Consider the following 22077-nt stretch of genomic DNA (forward strand, 5'->3'; position numbering starts at 1 on the left):
GGGTTGGAAGGTGGCTGGCACGGTACGCTGTAGCGTCTACCTGGACACACAGCAAGGGTGAAAGTCAAGCGCAGGGATGATAAAGGGCAAATTCAATATGTTGACTTCTAGGAGGGATGAACTTTGGGAGGGGGCTCCGGCCCTATCTTTAATGTTTTCTTTCTTTTAAAAACACAGGATTGAATTGTGACTAGTACATGGCATTCATTATATTATTCAGGAATTTTATATTTCAAATATTACAGACCTAACATCAAAAAGTAAGAAAGCGAATAAGCACACTGTCATTTCAGTAGAGGGAATGACTTGCCAGTAGCAAGGTCAGGGCCAGGAGGTCCTGAGGGGACTGCAGTGTTGCCTGGGGACAGTGGACAGTGGCCTGGAAGAGGGCAGGGAGTGGGTGGGGAGAAGTATATAGGTTCAAGAGAGACAGGAGGGAGCTTCAACAGGACGTGGGGGCTGAGTGAATGTGGGGAGGGTGGAGCAAGGGGCAGACGATGCTTGCTTTCTGCACTGGGGCTCAGGTAGCTGGGTGCACGGGGTGCCATTCTGGGAGAGGCTCCACTGCTGCGGGGGAGTCTTGGGGTAAGAAGGAAGACAATATTAATAAACCCCATTTTATCATCATTTGTAACAGCAGCCCCTACTTAAGCTAACATCTCTTGTGCACTCACCGTGTGCCAGGCGTTGTGATAAGGCTCGTGGGGATGAACTAATTCAACCCGTACAACAACCTCACTATGTGAGGCAGACATATCCATTTTCCTCTTATTTTTTTAAATCCTCACCCAAGGACATGTTTATTGAGTTTAAAGAGAGGAAGAGAGAAGGAGGAAGGTAGGGGAGAGGGAGAGAGAGAGAAAGAGAGAGATCAATCAGTTGCCTCTCAATCACACTCTGACTGGGGATCACACCTGCAACCTAGGCATGTGCCCTGACTGGGATAGAAACCGTAGCCTTTTGGTGTATGGGATGATGTTCCAACCAACTGAGCCATACCAGCCAGGGCCACTTTCCTCTTTTGAGAGACCTAAGATACTGTGCCCAGAGCTACATAGCCAGATGTTCCATATTCTAAGCAGCCCACCCATACAAGCTGGTGTGATGCCCACATCCGTGCGGCTGTTAGTGGTGGGGCGACTGGTCACAGTTTCTCCAGACTGCACACACCAGTGTGCACGAGTCGCAAAAACACGATGGTGCCACAAAAAGCCAGTCCAGTACCAGGGTGAGGGAAGGGACGCAGTGCCTTTAGTGCCACGTGTGAATGTGGAACGTACGAAGGGTATTTACAGTTTCACTCAACTCCCCTAACAGTGCAGAGGCAGAAATATAGACCCTGCACCCCAGCTGAGGAAGCTGAGGTTCAGAGAGCAATGTGACTCATTCTGGTCACGTGGATGGAAGAAGGATCTGCGTCAGATGAGGCGTGGAGAGCCTCCATGCCTCTGTCCATCCTCCGCCCGCCAATCGCTGCAGCGCATGGCAGCCTGCCTGCCTTCTCTTCACTCACTCACTCGAACACTTTTAAAGCACCTACTCTGTGTCATGCACTCTGCTAGACGGTGAAGGTAAATCAGACACAAACCTTGTTTTTAGAGTCTGCAGCGTGTAGGATGGGAACAACTGAAAATAGGTAATTTGCATATTTGAAAAGCCCAGCCAACGTCCTATCCAATTTTGACAGCAATAGTAAGGTGTTACATTTAAAAAGTGATCCGTGTGGATTCATTTTTTGTAAGGCTTCGAATCTTGCATAAGAGTTGCCTGGTTAGTAGGATACAGAAAGCAGGGATGGTGACTCAAGGCCCTCTGAGACGCACAAGCCATTCAGGAACTATAAAAGGATTACGAAAAATATTATATTCCAAAAACAGCAGGCAAACAACAGCTGCCTTAAGTTTTCAGTAGAAGCCAACTGCAAAGGCACACCCACCATAATTTTCAGAGGCAAATCTCTACAGTTTATCCGATTTGTTTAAATTTCCATACCCAGCCCTCTATCTGCAGTAATAATAATCCAAATTCCATTTAGTGTTCATTTGAGCAGTCAGGATAAAGTCATTTCTTATTATCTCCCCACTGTGAAAAACAGCTTGAAGGTAGGAAGTCAGCAAGCATTTTCACCAAAAAGTAATTATTGTAAGTGACATTTTTACTGCTGGCATGCCATAAGGCGAACTGTGCATTCAGAAGGACAAGTTGCTGAAACAAAATGACAGGGCACTCTGCGACATTCTGACAAGAACCCAAACATTATTTAACTGGCGGCTGGTCTGATGCACCACTTTTCATATGTCCATAGTTTAGGCTTCGAGCTCGTGCCAACCCAGGAAATTCCAAGTGCCTGTAAAGACAGACAAGTCTGGAAAGATGGGAGAGAGGAGGCAGAAGACGGGCTGGGGAGGGTGTCAATGAACAGAGCCGGGAGCAGCAGGGTCCCGGCCTGGCTCGTGTAAATGTGAATGAGGGAGGGAATCAAAGACAAGAGGAAAGGGGGAGCAGAGAGAGGCAGACAGAGATAGATGGAGCCGGAAGGGACAGAAGCTTTCGCAGCTGCAAGCGGCACGATGGTGCCAGGGCATGCAGAATGTTCTGAAGTGCCCGTCGCTGGCGTCCGCTGTCCAGCAGAAGCCCTGGTGGCCTGGGAGAACCCTGCCCAGCTTGAGGGCCTTTCCGGCTGACAGTGCTGACAGCTTCAAAAGCCACAACAGGCCAGACTGCTTCCCAGCCGAGCGCGGATGGAGAGACTGTGATGGAGACACTGGCCCAGGACTGGGGAGACTGGCAGCTCGCTCCCGCAGCTCTGCTCGGAAGAGGTCTGTCACCTGAGGGTTTTTGGCCAAATAGCCTCTTCAGAAATAATGAGGTTCTCAGCTTCAAAAATGAACAGCCACCTAAGTTAGTCACAAATTAGCCAGGCCTGTGCCACCCAGGACTGCGAGGCCCTCTTACTGACAAGTTCCAGCATCTCCAAACACCAAACCTTTCCTCGGTGGCGGTGGCAGCACTGGAGGGCTCTCAGGGCCTGGACCCCGCCTAACAGCAGACACTCACAGCCCCTGAGGACCACACCCTACTTCCAGTCATGAGTCTTTGTTAGCCACAGCCAGGACAAAACATGGAGGTTTTTACCTTTGAGCATGAGTGGTATTTTGACTGATGAGCATGAATTTGAAACAAAATACGTGGAAACATTAATAGATGTCACATACCCAGGAGCTTTCCACCCCCCTTCTACGGTGCCACTGGACACTTCCCAGAGGGGAGAGGAACGGAAGTAATCTACCAACACAGTGAGGTGTATCAGAAGCACCCGCAGTGGCCACACTACAAGACGGCCTCCCTTCCCAGGGCTTGCACCTGAGCCCTTGGGGAGGCTCCCCAACATCAGAGAAGGGTCCACCACACACCCCTCCCCACACCCAGGCTTGTACCACCCCTTCTTGCTGCCTGGAATGGGCAATACTTTTGGTCCTCAGCCAGCCTGGGCATTGCCTTAAATCACCAGAAATCTCAGCAAACCTACCAAATCACTATTTTTTCCCCAATAGCAGAAAAGAGTAACCTGAGAAAGGTTGGGGGTGGGGCTGGAGGGAAAACCTGAGGGAGGGTGGGGAGCCAGGGCGCTGGGTAGGACCCTTTCTGGTCCCCGGAAGGGTAGATGCCACCTCTGTCAGCTCTAGTTGCTTCTACAAAATGGAAGAGCAATGCCTTCTCTCCTGCACACGGCCTAGCCCCTGCCAGGACTGACGTAAGGCTAGCATAAAATGAGATGACAGCCCCTGGCACACGGTAGGTGCTGGTGCATGTGTGTGAACACACATTTTTAAGTCTGCCTAAGGAACCATTCTTTGGAAAAGACAATACTGCTGGGAAAAAATGGAAGGCGGCAGGAAAAGAGGAAGACCAAAGAGGAGATGGACTGACTCCATGGAGGAAGCTACGGGTGCGTCTACAGGCGCTGAGCAGGGCTGTCGGGCACAGGATGCCGTGCCCATCGCTCGTTCACAGGGCTGTGAGGGGCCAGAGCCAACTCAGTGGCACACACCACCACAACGGGCTCCTACAGTGACACAGAAGCCAACATACAAACCTTTATTAACAAAGGGAATCTGTTTAATAAAAGCAGGGTTTCCATTTAACTTGTGCCATTTATAGCTTATCTCCCCAAACTTGACTCCTAAACCCCTGGAAGACAGGGCCCGTGCCTTTCATGCAGAAAGGGGAACCTCTAAGTGCCCGGTGTCAAGGCGCAGGGGTGAACCAGGCAGATGTCATTTACTGTCCCAAAGGCCCTGTGGCGAGGGCTGGGCCAGGGATGTGGAGAGGGTGGTGGGTGCTCACTGCACTGTGTCACTGAGGGGTGAGGCTGGGGCTGGGCATGGAGGGGTGCCAAGGCCTGAGGTGGGGGGAAGGGAGATGCAGGGCTGGCCACACACTACAAAGGTGGGACTTCAGCCCTAGGGAGGGGCTGAGGTGGGGGTGGGCCCAGCAGGACTTGCAGTCTGGAAGCAAGGTTTTGGCTGTCATACTGCAGATAAAGGAAAGCCCTGAGGCATGAGCCTGGGGGAGGGGCTGTAGACACTGAAAAACAAAAAATCTGACAAGGCGTTTAGGAAATAGAAACTGGGTGTGCATCTGGGAGGGGGTGTGTAAGACAGAGAGAGGAGTCAAGGTGGGCTGCCAGGCTTCCGGCTTAGGCAATCAGGAGGATAGGGGAGCTCCCACGGGATAAGGAACACCAGTGGGAGAGACGCTCTGGGTAGAAAGGCTGAGCTCGGCTTGGGTGTATTTCCTTGGAACGGGTGATGAATGCAGGGGCCTGGTGGGAGGTCTGGTGACGGAGGCCAGCACATCAAGGGAGGCCCCAGGACCGCCTGTCCTTGGCTGCTCACCTTGGCCTGGTGTGCACGACAAGGGTGCTCATCGCTGACTGCTCACCGCTGACTGCTGCTGAGGTCCCTCAGGGGTCTACAGACATGGGGCTCCTTCCATCATAAACATCTTGTGCCACCCAATGCTTCCCTCACTCTTAGGATTATTTTCCACTTTCCTATTTTCTCCCCAAGCTGGGAAAGTACACTGGGGAAAACAATCTTAGCAAATCTGCGCTGACTTACACCTGGGGAAGCTGCCGAGGTGATGTGGTCCTGGGGCCTCCTGGGACCTGAGCTGAGTGAAAGCCCACCTGTGGGGTGGGGCACTGCAAGGGGTTCAGGATATAAATTTGCTCACCCTCAGGCATCATTGTTTTTCTTGTGTATCTTTTATAGGCTCTTAAGAAAATATGCATGTGAAAAGGAGAGTCTGGGAATATTTCAAATTAAATTACAATTCAACTTTTGCAGTGAACTAAGTCTGGCGAAGTTGCAGAAGTGGCACAGGGTGACAGAGTTGGCCCTGTTTCAGGGGCACCGTGCTCACGCTGTTCCCAGCTTTTCTATACAGATCCATACTGATTTAGAAATAATACTTTCAAATTACCTTCAATAACCTTATTACCAAACCAGCTGTGTCTATTAACGCTTATCAATGTGTCCCTGTGCATTAAGAGAAAATGTATGTCATACAAACAGTCTAAACACATGTATTACTGCGGTGGGAAAAAACAAGCCCTCCAGTTAAACTGCTTTGCAGTAATCAAAGGCTAATCACTGCGTGCGTGTGTGTGCGTGCGCGGCCCGCGAGCACGTGTCCTCTGCTCTTCAGGGTTCCTTTCTGGCTTTGGGCAAACCTGCCCATCGCTCGCCAACAGTTATACTCTGGCAGGCAGCTCACACATAGTAGCAGAATTAGTTTTCCCAGACTTCCAAGAGCTGGAGGAGCTAAGAAGAGGTGTTCTTCCTGAGCCTTCTAGGCCTGCAGCGCAGAAATTCTCAGAAACACAGGGGACGGCAGGCTTTGAAGTGCCAATCTGTGCCGAGGCCCCAGCGTCTGCCCCAAGATCAGCCTGGCCCCTCTCCTAACACCGCCCGGCCGCCTGGTGTGCGGGAGATGACGTCTGGGGCTGTGATGGAATGTTCCTTGGAGAATCCACGGCCGACTACGGTCACTGAATGCACTGCTGTGGCAGCTGCTTGTGGGCTTCCCAACAATAGGCAGGTGAGTGAACTGGTCTGGCCCCGCAGGGACCAGGGCCGTGAGGATTAGAACCAAGTGACATTCTGTCGTCCACAATGGTATTACAAAAGCTATTAAGGTACATTATTTTACACATCCTCCCAATCTCTCCATACTGCTTTACTTAATTTGTGATGAAATTGTTGAGAAAGGGTACTTAATGTAGGACAGTCAGTAAAAGTAATTTATCATCTTCCCGCTTCAGTGCTCACGTTATCAGTGAACTCGTTTTCTGCATTCATCATGCAATCAGCCTATTATTTGCATATTAATCAGGCAGTGGACCATGAAAGAACTGCGTCCCAGCCAAATGCTGCACTATCTCAGGAGAAACACTCAGTAATTATCACACATCAGTGTTATGATGTGGTAATTGATTATAACATCTTTCTGCTGCCCCTGGGGAGCCCCTCTGCTAACCCAGCCCCCGGCACTCTGGGCAGGCTGTTCTTTTCCTCCCCAAATCAGAGGGGCCACTGCTGCCCGCTGAGTGCTACTTCTGTCAAGTATTGATCCTTCCTCCCAGTTTTGTGAGGTATTTAAATCGCATGGGACAAAACTGAGGATAACTCAGGAAGGAGAGGGGCTAGCCGGGGGCAGGTGTCTGGGCTCCGAGTGTCTTCTCTCCTCAGACGTTGGCCTCTGAGAAAGTAGCAAGTGAAATGCTACAACGTCAGTCTCTTCTCGTTGAGAAGATGGTACAAAGGCAGTTTGGCTGCTTTATTTAGGAGCCAAATGACAGACTAATTTTGGCCCTCTTGTAAAGGACAAACGCAACATCTGCCAATTCAGACTCTGGCTATATTTAGGAATCTAGTTCCAAAGGGAAGAACGAAACAAAATCAAGATGAAGTCGGTGAGGGGCCTCCCGGGTGCTCTGGTCTATCCGCGTCCCCTTCCTCACTCCTCTTGGGCAGCCCCAGTGCGGCCCACAGGCCAGTCCATACGGGGTTGAGGCTGGGGTCCTGGGCCAGCTTAAGGCCACAGGCAGGGAGAAAACATGGCAGTGAATGGGCACGACAATCCTTTGGCAGAGAAAGGACATCAGGCCTCTGTGCGTTTCCTGGGATTCAGACGGGAAGGGGTTGCAAAGCAGCATGGACCTGCATCACAGGCTGCGCGAATGAAACACTCTCTGTTGCAGAACTTGCCAGTCTGACTCTGCCACTGATTTGTTGCCGGTTCTCCCCTCTTCTCCCGCATGGCCCCACAGGAGAAACACCAGCATGCATCCCAGGGTGACTGAGGTGTCTGATTTTCTGTTCATTGTTGGTTTTGTCTTGGATTTGATTTTTGATGTCTGTCCATTTATAATTTAAACCCAATTTTGTTCCCTGTTTTGCAACATGGCCTTGACTTTTCTCAGTGTCGTTCCAAGGAACAACCCTTCACCTGTCATGGGGGAATCGAGTCCTCAGGGCTGAGCGATGACCTGCCTGGACCTGGGTGCCCTGTGACATCTCCATGGCCGTGAGGCCACTGGTCGCAGGACCCTGTGTGATTCTCCCACCTCCTGCCTGACCTGGGGCAAACTGCCTCTCGTCCTGAGCTTTAGTTTTCTCAATCTGTCAGACGGGGGACATCATGCCCACTTACTGATTAAGGATGAAAGGTATTAGCACGGTGCAGGGCACACAAATGATGCAACTCTGCCAGTTTCCTCATTGCATTCCAACACCTTTTACAAATTACCTTTGGGTTTTTAGGCATTTAAGCTTCTTCATACCTTCCTTAGAACCAAACCATTGAAAGCTGAAGTCCTCATTTGCTCCTATGACCTATTTTTGCCTCTTGTACTAAATGTGCAATGTACTATAAATTCAGTTTTCCAAAGAGTCTAAAAGGGAGAGGAAGGAGACGTGTCTAGAGGCCTGTGGCTAGGGCTGCTGGGGCCTCCCCCAAAAGGGGAGCTAGGGTATGTCAGCACCGAAGGTCCAGGCAAAGCCATGGAGAGAACTTGATTGGGATGGTGCTGCCACTCACCCAGCCAACACTCACCCCTACATCCAGGCCAGAAGGTCTCGTTCCACACCAGCTTGCCCCAATGGCCTGAGCGATGACCTGCCGTCTTACTCTTAAAGCTCAAGGATTTGGGTGGCTTTAAGGAATGGTAGATGGAGAGATGATGTCCAAAGACGCATGGCACTTCGGAGAGGCCAAGAATCGGGGAGCTGCGTGTAGGTCCTTCAGTGGGCCTGGGAGCTGGCTGCCCCCCAGCAGCATCTGTACTGGGTATCTCCACCCAAGGAGTGAGTGGCTGGACTTCTTTTCTGTTTTACAGTCAGAGGCCTGTGCGGATACATTAGCCCACAGCTATCTGCGCACGCACAAAACAACACATAATGGGGATGGCTGCAGTGGCAGCCGCTGCTCTGGATGCTTTACACACAAACGCATTTAAAGCCCCCATAGCCTTGGACACAAGTACTTTATTTTTCCTATTTTACAGAAGAAGCTGAGGCCCCAAGAGGTCAAGTCACTTGCCCAAGTCCACCCCGTCAGCAGTGGCAGAGGCGGGACAAGCCGTGGCAGTATGGCTGCACCTGCCGTGTCTTCCTGCTGCTCACGTGTGCTGGCTATGGCCAGACGGTTTAGGCTTTGCTGTGAAAATCCATCTAAATCTCTCTCACTAGTAGTTGGTTAAATAAAATATGGTATATCCAGATACAAAATCCCCTGCAGCTGTGGAAAGAGGAAGAACTTCCTTACGCACTGGCCTTGTAAAGTGTCCACCGCACACTGCGGGGTGAGGAAAGCAAGCCGGGTGCCTGGGCCGGCACACGCCTTCCGTGAGGGACGAATGCCTAGATGCATGGGCTCTGCGGGACACCGGGAGCAGAGTCGCTTCCGGGGAGGGCGCTGGGGCTGGGCAATGAGTGAGGGGGACGATGTATTTTTTAAAAAGATGTATGCCCTTTAAAATCTTGCATTTTGTAACCATGGTGCACTTCTTCTATTCAGAAACCCCCACAAATAATAGGAAAATCAGTCAAATAAATTTCTTATTTTCTCTCCTTTTTTTGAGAGGCACAGCAACAAATTTCACTCTCGCAACAGACATCTTTGGGGGCAGATTTACGCTGCAGCAGCCTTTCCCATGGATTGTGACGACCTGCTGCTTTGAGACAAAACACTGAGCTGTCTCTCTCAGTGGCTGGCCGCCTGGGGATGCCTGTGCGGGGTCTGCAGGTGCTGTGTGCTCTAGGGAAGGACAGGCTGGGTCGGGGGTGGGCTTGCTTGCCCCACCCCTGCATGGTAGGCGGGAAAGGCCTCCATTCTCCCTCTGCCCTCCTGTATTAGCTAAGGTTGCAGGGCGGCCGTTTCAGGATCACAGGATCATAGGACAAGTCCCCACCGTGAATCCCACAAATGCTAGGGAAGGCTGGGAGAGCTGACAAAGCAGCGCCCGCACACAGGGAGTAACGGGAGGTCATCCTGACCAATCACCTTTCAAAGGAACTCGTGGGAAGCACATCCTCCACTCCAGCAGCTTGCAGGCTTGGTGGGGGCTGCCCATGCACTGCCTCGCTCTCCTCTGAGGCTGCTCTTGGGGGTGCTGGGCTGCACAGGCTGCCTCTCATCGCTCTTAAAGCGTTAGAAATAAATAAACAGAGCAGTTTCCCGGGCCACCTTGGCAGGCACCAGGGAGACGCCTCACTGGTAGCACATACCACACTGCAGCTGAGGTGAATAAGGACCCTCCAAGACCCTTGGGGGGATGTGTCCTAACCCCTGCCTGAGCCAAGTGTCCCTGGTCTCCCTAGTTGGCTCTGGGGCACACACTCCTCCCAACTCAGCCTCCTCATCCCTCCCTCCACTTGAACAAGGTCTTTCTCCACATGGGGCTGAAGAACCCGCCCTTGGGGCAATCACAGCCCACTGCCTAATATGCATCTTTCCCCGTGTGACATCTTTGCTTCTCTGCTAAGGTTTTCTGAGCCTCACAAGCCCCACCCTGCAGCCCTAGACAATTTCTCCTTAACTGTCCAGGTGGCCTGGGGCATGTCCAGCAGTTGTTGGCATCACCCCAGTGTGCCAGGCCATGTTCGCGCTGTGCACCCCAGAGGCCATGCTGCCGCCTGTTGAGCCTCAAGACCCGCGTCCACTGGTCCATCAGCAAGCAGAGGAAGCCCTGACCCTGGTCACAGTCTGGCCCCTGGTGGTCCACCTGCTCCATTTTCAGGCACAGGGTTTCGCCTCATAACTCCAAACACCCTCTTCAGCTTCTAGCTTCTGTCCTGTCTTCTCTTCCCAATGGGACTGGTGAGAACCGGGGGCTGTGCCACCGATCACTGGCCAAGGCCCACCTCCTCTCAAGAAAGAGCCCCCATAGGGGGAAGAAGTGCTTTGGGGGGCGCCAGTGCCACCACAGGGGCAGGTTACAGAGGTTACCCTCAGAGAGGAAGGACCCTCCCTTCTGTCTGCTGTGTATACTTTTCTTATTATATAAGACTAAGGGGCCATGTCAACAGTATCGTACATAAAGAAAAGACAAATTTCATCCACAATGCACTTTCCGACTGTCTCTTTAAAAGGAAAACAAAAGGAGTCTGAATTCGAGGCTTCTAATGTTTTTACCTTTTTTCAACAGTTCCCCATTGGCGAACTTTGTATCTGCGGAGCTCTCCATCCAGAACGGCCTCCTTCCTGACTCCTTTGCCCTCCACGGCGTGCCCCTGCCCTCGGCCCTCTCTTTGGGGCGCCTTCAGTGCCAAGGAGCCTACCTGCAGAGCCGTGGCGACGCATACCAGATAACAGACAGCAGGAAGGCAGGTTGTATCTGAATCCAGAAACCCGTCCTTTCTGACCTCAGAGGAGAAAATCCCCTTATTATGGCACTCTTGATGATAAAAGCCCTAATGCAGGTTACAACTAAGACAGAAAGAAATATGAGGTGACTTAGTTCTCCTGACCACCACAGTCAGTGGGCGCAGAAGGCTGAACCCCTGTCCGAACGATGAGCAGTGGCCGTCTGCTCGGGGAGGGGCGCCTTCCAGTGCACACGCATGTTCCAGGATTCTTTTCTGTTTTTGTCCTGCTGTCTACGGCTATGTGTACGTCAGTTACATCCACCCTTCTCTACTATTCAAAATAAACAACGGTTGGAATAATTCTTTTAGGAGAGAACCAACAGTTACTTTCACTGACTGATTCTGACGAAAGCGAGTCTAAGGCATTGAATAGGGTTTTGCTTTCTTTAGAAAGTGCCATGGAATTTTCTAGGGGTGCACTGGCCCCTCCGTTTCCTAGTAGTGCATCCAAATGCCCCACCCTGATATAGCCAGTGAAATTTAGGAACCAACTGCTTAGTTTAAGGAAGCCAAGTCAAACCCTAATGCTGAGCTCAGAGCACTGAGACCCTGGGCTCGTGTCCGGGTCGTCTCAGCGGCACAGAGCAGGAGCCACGGCGCGCAGTGGCGGAGCACTGGCCTGTCCCTCACAGGGAGGCGCTGTGGCCACAAAAGCTCCTGCTGTGGAAGGCCATGCACAGCACCGTGCCCTGTGGTCGCACGTCAGGGAAGGGCACACAGGGACCACCCACGCTGGAGACGGACTGCAGCAGCTGTCTTCTCAAGAGGCAGCTGACACTCTATGGACGGAAAACAACAACGTGGCAACAGGGAGCTCTCCAAGGGCGGAGAAGACGTGGAACCTGCAGTTCCTGACCAACAAGCTGGGAGAGAGCCAGACATTTTATGATCACTCTGAGGAGAACGGGCGCTCCTTTTGCGTGTATAGCTTGCAACAACGCACCAGAAGCTGGGGTGGACACTTGTTAGCTGCAGTAATGGAATGCTCCCTTGTGAAAAAGTGACAAAGCTGAGCGCACCGGGCAGCTCCTCTATCAGATTTCTGTATGTAATGACGGAGGTGGCAGCCAGGAAACTCTTTCCCTCCCCCCAGCCCTCCTTTATAGTTGTCTCTTGTCTTCTTCCTTCCCTAGAGGCAAAAAGATTAATCACACCAAGGAACTGTGAATATGAAATGAGCTTTAAGGAATAAAAAGGAAAAAAAAAATCCAGTGGTTTACTAGATCATATCTACTTACCTATGTACCTCCCCACAAACACACCCACCCACACCTTCATTATAGCTCAAGGTTTTCTTCCCTTTACAAACACTGCTAACTGGTGAGCAATAACTATAGGTCCTGCTCCGAGAACACAAGCCGTGCCAGGCCCCTCCCTCTCCTTCTGCGTAAGTGCTTACTGCGCCTCCCCCAGGCATTGCTATTGCTAAGCAGTGCTCAGGGAGCTGATGGACGATACCTGGGACAGAAGGCAAACACAGGGAGACTTAGAGAACCAATCCCCAAAGGGCTGGCTGCAACTCCGCCTTCACGTAGATTTGCCGTATTACATCAAAGAAACCCTGTATGTAACCACTGCCCACATCCCCCTGTCCCCCAACACTGAACACTGGGAATTTGAAAGAAGCCAACGGAAAAATGTTCGTAGAAAACTGGACTACCAGGATATATGTGAAGAGCTAGCTGATCTGAAGTTCTGTCCTTTAAAAACTTTAAGAAAAAAGTTACTCATACAATTGGCATAGAACCCTTTGCGGTCCTTATTCTCCAAGGCCACAACAGCTTCCAAGAAAAAGCATAGGTCACTAGCTGAAAATGGCATCACCCCAGCACTCAGATCATTAGCGGGGCATTCAGAAATGGTTATATCCACCAAGAGGGAAGAAATGATGCAATTGAAACTTCAGTTTCATTTCTCTCTCCTTATTGTAAAACTGATCAGCAAGTTTGACATACGAATCATTAAGGAAAATGGAGACACCGAGGGCAACAGAGCTGGGCAGAAAGAGTCAGACAGGAATTCTTTAGTGAGGAAAATAGATTCTTGTGTCAGCAGGTTGCCGTTTAGATGAGTGAGGCCACTCCACTCCTGGGGCACCTTATCGCCATGGTAACCAAGCACAGAGCCCATTAGGTCCACACCATCTCAGCAGCAAATCTGCAGCTCTTACTGAAGGGCTACGGACAGAAGGCAAGTCTTCCAAAGCCCTTCTATACCTGGGAGTCCAAACTGACCTCCAGGCCAATCTGACGGCCTGGATTCTCAGACGCTGAGTGTTTCTCACCCATATTCAGGAACAAATCAACCCAGGGTTGGAATTACCTTCCTGAAGCCAAGCTGCCTCAGGGTAGAGGTCTCAGGGAGCCACCACCAAGCACGCAGCTTCCTGGGGCTGGGGGCTTCTTGGAAGGATTCCGAGGTAGCCATGGTGAGAATAGGGACTCAGAATTCTGGAGAAATCCTAGGACCAGAGGCTTTCCTCCCCTGCTTTTGGGGGAGCAATGCTGAATGCTTCCTCAGAGACACTGCTTTATAAGTTGTCAAGGAAGGTTCTGGAGTCTCTTACAGTCATTCATCCCAATGACTTATCATCATTAAAATTCTATTTTTGAATCTAAACTCCACATGCTGAAAAGCACAGCTGCTTTAATTTTTAGAAACACTCCTGAAAGAACACTGACAGCGAAGACATTTCAAACGAGGAAAACTACCAGCCACAGTCTCGCCATCGTATGATAATCTTTCTTTCCATTTTGAAGCATTTTCTAGACTTTCTTGATCCAGAAAAGTTTTTTTGCCTTAGCTACCATGATGATACTTAAAAATCTGTATTTTCATAGGACATAGAAATATTTTCGTATTTCTCCAGTCCCCACAGTTACTGCTTTGACTGATGACTTCCCTACTGCTGACTACCAAGGGGCGTGCTGGGCAAGTGATCTGTACTCCATCCCGCTCTTGCTGAGATGACCCGGGAGAGGCCGGCCCACCACTTCTGCACAGAGACCACCGGGAAGTTCTACAGCGCTCGCTTTTACCCAGAGGCTCACCGCCTCTACATTCTTCCCTTCTCCAATCTGCTGACTCCCCAAGAGCGTTCCATCACTGCATTTTATAAAGTGATTTGATACCCCACAAATACCACTTACATCCCTTTAGGAGCCCTGTGCGCTTTCCTAAGGTCGGAAATGTGACTGCTGTGTGCAGGTTCCCATGTGGCGGCAGTGATTGGCCGCCACACAATAAATAGAACACCGTTCTTCCACCGTCTGTCCGGACACGGAGGTTTTCGTATCGACTGTTAACTGACCTGGCACTGCAGGGGGTTTCCCGTTTTATTTAGGAACAAGGGGTTTGGATTTAAGAAACATTAGTCACATTCTGCCAAGTTCAGCCCTAACTCTGATGGGGAAGCAAATGGTCTCTGAGAGTTTAAGAGGAGGCCAATGTTCTGTGAGAGCGAGAGGCAAGGTGGATTTTCCATGCAAACGTCTGCAAAACTCTAGCACAAACAATGATGTCCATTATTTTCCCAGCTGACACTTGAATGTGGGCCAGTACTGCCTAAGTTCTCCAGTACTTGCTAATCCGATCGGCCAGGCCAGAAGGAGGGAGAAGGGAGTCCACCTGATCCTTCCTCAGATGGCCAACCACTCCATTTAGATGTCCAGCCAAGAAACCTACAGCTCGGGCAACATACAGCCTTCCAACCTCCATTCTGGTCCAAATCAGAATGGGACATCTGAAACAAAAAAAGCCCAACCAAGAACTTCGCTGCAACCGACACGCTCTGGCTGCATCTGTGCGTGGGTTTGGCATCATGCAGCAGTAGCGGCCGCCGCCCAGCTGTTCCCTCACTACACATGTTTTCCCTCGTAAAACTTCCAGCAGGCTGGCAGGCTTCACGCTCCTCACTTAGCTTTGTTTGTGTTTTCAATGAATCAATGGGATATGGAGACTAATCAAGATGTTTAGAAAAATAAAGAAAGAAAAAAAGAGAACAGCTTGTCATGCTGGCTGTTCCTGAAAGCTGGGTGAGCAGCTCTGCCCATGCGGGAGCCCCAGCAGGACACGGAAGGGGGTCTAGGAGCGTGGGCATGTGAGCCAGCCTGGCCGGCTGCACCCGAGTGCTGCAGTTAGGGGGCCCTACAGCGCAAGTGCCACCTCAAGGACCTTGCAGCTGTCATATGCTGTCTCTGCCCACATTCCACGCCCTCTATCCACTGCTCCCAGGCTGGACCCCCGGGCTCAGCCCCATTCTGCTGAGTGCCACTGGCTCTCTATCCATCCAGTCACTGAGCTATGGCTCCGCCTGCCTTCATTTCCCTCTTGCTTGAAGGCGGCCCAGGGTGTTCCAGAGGAACTCGGCTGTCCCTACCATGACCATGCCTGTGCCCTCCTATATTGGAAGCCCCAAGTACAGAATCCGTCCCTGCCTAGGACCATAGCCCTCAGTCCCGAATACAGGGCTTCGCATTTAGAAGCTGACAGATGAGGAGCAAGAGAATGCTGGAGGAACTCTGTACTCAGCTCTCGACCTCTCTCCCCATCAGAAAATACAACCACGAGGAAAGCGGTTTGCCAGCAGGACAGCATGTTTTCGGCTCCCTGATGCAGAATGAGGGATCCTTTGAGTCTCTCTGCTGCAGACCAGAGGACAGGGAAAAATATACATGGCATTTCATAAAAAGAACAGGAACTGGCCAGTTACCTGAGCTCACACAGCCCTGCTGCAGGGGGTCCTGTAGTGACGTCACCGAGTGGAGGACTAAATAAGAAAAAGGAGTACAATTAAATCAGGGAAAAAAGCCCAAGTGTTTAAAGCTTCCAAATGCATTGCATATAGCAAGGGGGGAGAGCATAAGGTCCCAAAGGCCTAAAGGAGGACCCCCCACTCGTAATGGGGAGGGGCCAGGACGCGGGGTCCACGTGGGCAGGCAAAGTGCTGCTGGTAGAACGTAGGACCCTGGCTGGGGAACAGGCGGGAGCTGTCACCCATGCTGTTTTACCTCTGTGCCTTTGGCTGATTTTCTTTCCTGATTCCCTGATTTAGCTACTTGACTTTAACCTATATTTATGTATAAACAGCATTCTCTTAATTGGTAACTCATTTTCTGCTGCTTATAAAATTAGCTAGGCACAATCTTCTCGCTCCTAAAAACTAAAGGTAGTCCCATGGCAACAGGTGGTGGAGGAAGAGGGACAGTTCTCTGCCTCCAGTGCCGTGTGGCCACCCACCTCCCTGCACAGATGCCCCTACTCTGTCTCTGCAGCAGCCTGGGGCTGCCCTCACCTGGACCCTGCTGCTGTCCTTGGACCGGCAGGACGCCCTGGCCCAGCTCGCCATTCAGCCAGAGCTGCATCCGGATGAAGGGTTCGCGGCCTTTCTGCGTCAGCTTGCTCCATGGCTTCGGCCGAGACAGCATGTCACTGACACTGCCCTGGGACAGGCCCAGCACCTGGAGTGGCAGACAAAGACCCCTGCATCAGCACCCAGGGCTGAGTGGGAGGCTGCAAAATGCTTTAGTGACGTGCAAGAAAAGTGCAGGAGGTGTGTCAGGGTCAGAGGACACACAGGGAGCACTTCTGGTGGAGCACAGAGCCACTGCCTGAAGGTCTGTGGTAGCCTGGGGTGGGTGAACAAGCTTTTCAAGGTCACTGGTGGGCTGCTGCCCTGGCACTAGGAGCCATACTCAGAGTCACTGCTTTCAGCTCCCTGGGAGAGGCAGGTTGGGAGAGAGGGGTGGGGTCTCCATCCTGCCAGGGCTGTGGGATTGTTGTCTTGACAACCTAAGAGGAAACATTGAAGCCATCTTGCTCTTTGCCTCGTGGTGCCAGGAAAGGCTGAGGTGCTGGAGCCAAGGACCCCTTTACAGGCAAAAGCAGCGGATGCTGGCGGGGTGTTGGAAGCCAGTATCCTTTGCTGGTGCTCTGCCAAGTTGGCATTTAGAAAGACTCATTCTCTCTGATCACATCCTGCTCTACGGTGGGGGCCCAGAGGTGAGCTGGTGGCAACGGGGGAGCCAGCTGGGGAGTAAAACTCACTGCAGACGATGGACACGTTGCACGTACATTCCCGAGCTTTCTTATGCTCACATATGGCCATACATATGTATGGGCACAAACACCCCCCACAGGACACAGATGCAGCCCAGAGATATTTAGGGGCTGCATCCGATCACTCTTCTGAAAAGTTCTCAAGTTCCAGAATAAACTGCACTCATGGGCCAAACAAGTTCAACACTATTAAGTCTGCTAAATTTAAGGCATGAGCACAAATGTCTATTTAAATGTTCTCCAATGATATTTTTACAACACTGAACTAGAAATTTCAAGGGACTTGAAATTCTCATCCTCATTTCTATTCCTCCCATCACCTTTTGCAAAACCAGGACGAAGAGATCACAATCAGATACTGCAAGGATTCACAGCACTGTACGCTGCAGACGGCGACCCGAAGGCAGGACATTGGGGCGGGGGTAAGGGCTAGGCAGGCAGCCCCCTTGGGAGCCACTGCTGCCCCAGCCACGTGCCCCTCAGGGTGGCTGCCTTTTAAGGGAATGGAGCACTTCTCGTTAGGCTCAGCATTCATTACTTAAAATGATCTGGGGGTATCATGGTTATCTTGTACTTTATAGGCCTGGTAAATACCTATTATCCAGAATCTTGTTACCAGGAAGTGGCAAGAACAGAAAGGCCCTGGGAGCTCATCCACACACCGCTGGGAACCAGGGAAGGACGGTGTGGAACCAAGAGCTTTCAGGGTTTTGGCCACCTATAGCTGTGCATTCCTGGGCAAGTCACTTCATCTTTGGCTGGACAACACCCAAGCTCTTACTGAATTATGAGAAAGGTACAGTTATTCTTTACACGGCCTTTGTGTTCTCTGCACGTTGGGATCAGACCTTTTTTTGGCCACATGGCCTGCAGAGGTGCCTCTGGGCTGCACTGGACAGCAGAGGCAGGACTGGAGTTCAGTCACCTGCCAGCTCAGGCACTTAGTTAGCTTCCTGGAGCCTCACTTTCCTTAGCTGTCAAAGGGCAACGTTCCCACGGCCCTCGCAGTGTCGCTGAGTGGTCTGAAGGAGCACAGTGGGTGAGGAGGCCTGGCCCAGAAACTGGTCCCTGACGCAGACACAGCAGATGAAAACACTCAGCAGCCAGACTCCCCAGACGTTTGGGAGCGGACGACCCATTATGCTCTGTGGTTAGTTAATTCGTGGGTGATGGCAGCGTCCTGCAGACACTTATTTCCAAGCAATGAGGAGGGATAAGAAAACCCAAGCCCCCGATCCCTTACCTTCTCCCCGAAGATCCTTTGACAAATGCCATTCTTGGCCAGCTTCTCTTTCACCTGCCGGGTGAGCTCAATGGTATCCACCTCCTGGTACATGTAGATCTCATACTGCTCGGGCGTCAGCGGGGGCACGGAGGGCTTGGCGGGCTTGGACAGGGGCACGATCGGGGAGGAGGGGAGAGGGCTGTTCTGGGGCGTCTCGCTGCGGCTGGCTCCCGTAAGGCTCAGCTCCGAGCTCTGGGAGTACGGTGACTCTGCGCTGGGCCACTCTTTCCAGTACTCAGAGGAGGAGGGTCCCTGGAGCTGGCTGCGATCCGCCCGTGCCTGGCTGCTGCCGCCACCACTGCTGCCGCCACCACCACCTTTCTCTTTCCCGCTGCTGGCTTCTTCGACCTTAGTCTCCTCGGAAGGAGCGTTGCTCTTTCTCTCTGGCTGCACCGTGCTCCACCAGTGATCCTTCCACCCACCACTGCGGCCCAGCTCGTTCTTCACATGTCGAAGGACGCCCTGTGCAGAGTCGGCTGCTCCCTGGAGGTCCAGCCCAGGCGCGTCCTGGGACTCCTTTTTGAGGGCTGGGGGGTTGGGTAGAGCCGAGGTGTTGGAATCAGGGGCAGAGGAGGGCTTCTTCAAGGAAATGGCTAGAGGAGAGTAGCTGGACACTGAGGACATAGGCGAGGTGGATATTAACTTGGGGGTCAGGATGGCGATGTCAGTCTGTGACAGTGGTGTTTGTTTTAAGGCGGGGTCGAGGGCGGCTTGCTGGGCCTCCATTTCTCGGCGGGCTTGCTGCAGGATGGAACGGATGGCGTCGTCGGAGCTCCCACCGCTGGGCGTGGAGGAAGGCTGGGCCGGCTCTGCTGCACGGAGCAAACACAGAGGTTAGATGGCGGTGGAGCTGCCACCTGTGGTGAGAACATGCTTCTTTCACTCCACTTCTTCCTAACCTGACCTACCACAAAATGTGGAATACTGGGGAGGACCGCACAGCTGTCTTGTCCAACACAGCCCCAGTCAGCGAGACATTCATGCGTCTTGTCTGAGCAGTGAGGAACGGCTAACCCTACTGCCCGGCAACCCCCTTCCCCGCCCTCTCTCACCAACCAAGAAGGTTTACTGTCAGGGAGTGTGGTAAGAGGGAAGAAGTATGCTCAGCGATACCCATTTTGGACTTCCTTTCCCTGATGATTTTTAAACAATATCCTTGTGTGTTATATATTCCAAAGTTCTAGTGGTTTTGTCAAGCTTTAGAAATGTAATTTCTGTTAACAGTGGTAGTGAAAGACCAGTCTCCCAGTGTACTTGGCCAGGTTCCCCTTCTGGTTGGGTGACTATTGTGTGGCCAGCAACCCTGAGCCCCACAATAAAGGGCAATGGACAGGGACCCAGGGCTGTGACCCCCAGGGGAGTCAAAAGCATGTCTGGGCCTCAGGATCTCCACCTGTAAGCTCAGGATGGGTAATGGATGAGGTGAAAGATTCTGAACTAGGGCTGTGCACTAGAATCACCTGTTGGGCTTGTTAAGATGCACATGCCCAGGCCCCAGCCCTGGAGTGTCCGACAGAGAAGCAAGTGTGGGTCTGGACCAGCACCTGCATTTTCAACCAGCTCCCAGGTAACTGTGGAGGGAGGCCCTGGCTGAGAGGTGCTGGGCTGAATGCTCCCTGCAGGTGCATCAGCTCAGTAATGTGCCTTCATATCTGGGGGAGGAAATCATATGAGCTGGCTCTTCTCCTGCAAATGAGGCTAACAAATGCCTCAAACAACAGTGACAACCTTTAATGCCTCTGAGGATCCCACTTCACTGGTTAACAGAAAGCCATCCCTTGGCCAACCCACCTGACTGCCACAGCCTCGTCAGGGCGCAGGCGGCACCAGCACTCTGCAGAACTGCACCCAGGAGGGAAGAGGCGAACCCTGGAGGTACACCTTGAGGTGGGCCTTTCCACTCCCAACTTGGGGTATCTCCTACCCTGCCAAGCTTTCTGTTTGTTCAGCCACCCAGAGGAGGACTGGCTTAAACCCCAACTCTGGACTTGAGGGTAAGAACCACGCCAAACCGAAGGCTCCATCCATCGCCAGGCGAGATCTCACAAAGAGTCGTTCCCGACCCCCCGGGGTCTCTGGAATGGGGCAGGCGGCAACAGAGGGAAAGTGCTGGGACGAGAGTTGGGAGATCAGGGTTCCCCTCTAGGATCTACCAGTTGATGAGTTTGGGCAAATTATTCCAGCATTCAGCATATTACCCAGGGATAACAGGGTAACAAATCTATCGTCCGGGGTTGTTGTGAGGAACTAGTGTGAACAGCTAGTGAGGTGAAAGGGAGGTGAAAATGCCCAGCTCAGGCCCGCCTCCCAGCAGGGAGCACTGAGCTCACCCACCGAACAGGCCGCGTGGGAGTCGGCAGCCTGGGGAGAGGATCCAGTGACCAAGGCCGAGACCAGGTGGTGGCCCATCCTCAGCTGCCACAGCTCCCCAAGGGCAGGCTGGCAGGAGCCCCGTGACTGGCTTCACGGAGGGGCTCTGCGAGCAGGGCGTCATGGGCACAGGGCAGGTTTCCTCTCCAGGAGGTCTGCGCTGAGTCCATGGCACCACACGCTCCTCAAGCAAAGCTTAACCACAGACACGCCAAAGTGTGGGAGTTCTCCCCTTTCAGAGGAAGCAGCTCTCAGGGAGCTACGGGCCGACTCCTGAGGTGGATGAACCACAGACATGGATGCCCATCCATTAAAACTTCCTGTTCCTCCCTAGCGACATTCATTCCATAAAGCAGCTGTTAAGAATTTATTCTTGTTTGGTAGTGTTTGATTAAGTATATATCTAAATAACAAAAGGCTACATTGCATTTAAAGAAGAAATTTGATTCAAACTACCAGTTAACATAAGTCAAGAATACCCTAGGCCATGGATAGATTCTCGAGTCAACGGTCGAGAATGACGTTACGGAAAGAATGGTAACTCTTAGCAAAACGCGTATTACACAGACCTACTCTCCTCTGCACTTACTTAAATGCTAGAAAATGTACATTCTGTTTTTTTAAAATAAAAAGTGAACTACTGATGACCAAAACACCCATGACGTCATTCTAACGAAGTCTGGGGAACAGCAGGCAAAGGAGCGGAGCCCGTACCAGTTTTCTGCACCTGCAGCTCCCTTTTGGCTTGTTCCAGGATGGACTTGATTGCTTCATCGGACCCAGTCTCTGAGGCTCGGATCCGGGTGGTGATGTTACCTGCAAGGAGAAGCCACACCAATGATATCACACCCACACCTTGGTCAAAAAGCATGCTGCACGAAGAGGTCACTCTGATAAATAGCTCTCACAGGAGTGGAGGCGGTGACGGTGAGGAGGCAGGCACGACCTCCCACTACCTGTACCTGCTGTGCGTGCAACTTCACAGCAGGTACCGTGACCCCGCGCAGGAAGGGCTTCCTGCGGAATCTACCTGGCACTAGATGTTACTCAGCCAAATCATTTAATCTGTATATAATCATTTAATCTGATATAAAAAAAAGATGAAGGAATAAAGCTCAATGGTTTTCGTGAGTCATTTAAAAGCAGCTCCAACAACTGCTTTGGTGTGGGGTTATGTTCAAGGTTCTGTACATGTATTTGAGGCTGGCATCTCAAAAGGGAAAATGGAAAAGAAGGGTTGAGGCTGATTACCTGTCAATCATTTGGATGTACAAGGGGAAGAGGCTGAAGGCTTAACTTAAAATTTCCAATCTGTTATCACATACTGCCTTTTAAAAATTTACGAATGAGGAGAGGAACCTACAGAAATCCCTGAAGGATAAGAATTCAGTCTTTTGGTCACATGGTGATGCTTTGCAGAGTAGCCACAAG

General features: G+C 51.7%; 1 protein-coding gene across 10 annotated transcripts in view; it reads right to left on the minus strand.

Annotated features, from left to right (window-relative positions):
- The window catches only part of CUX1 (cut like homeobox 1), a 366222-nt gene that overhangs the window by 46399 nt on the left and 297746 nt on the right, over positions 1 to 22077 (minus strand). For 6 of the 10 annotated variants that reach the window (XM_053930346.2, XM_053930344.2, XM_053930340.2 and 3 more), the window contains 4 exons: positions 21361 to 21462; positions 18235 to 19088; positions 16228 to 16393; positions 15646 to 15702 (listed from right to left, as the gene is read on the minus strand). The exons of 3 other annotated variants lie outside the window; for them this stretch is intronic. In XM_053930346.2, the coding sequence (XP_053786321.1) occupies positions 15646 to 15702; positions 16228 to 16393; positions 18235 to 19088; positions 21361 to 21462 (1179 nt within the window). The remainder of the gene's footprint in view (positions 1 to 15645; positions 15703 to 16227; positions 16394 to 18234; positions 19089 to 21360; positions 21463 to 22077) is intronic. One more of the 10 variants, XM_053930349.2, reaches the window with a different exon arrangement.

This window comes from Desmodus rotundus, chromosome 1 (genome assembly GCF_022682495.2).
Source record: "Desmodus rotundus isolate HL8 chromosome 1, HLdesRot8A.1, whole genome shotgun sequence".
Lineage (NCBI taxonomy): Eukaryota > Metazoa > Chordata > Mammalia > Chiroptera > Phyllostomidae > Desmodus > Desmodus rotundus.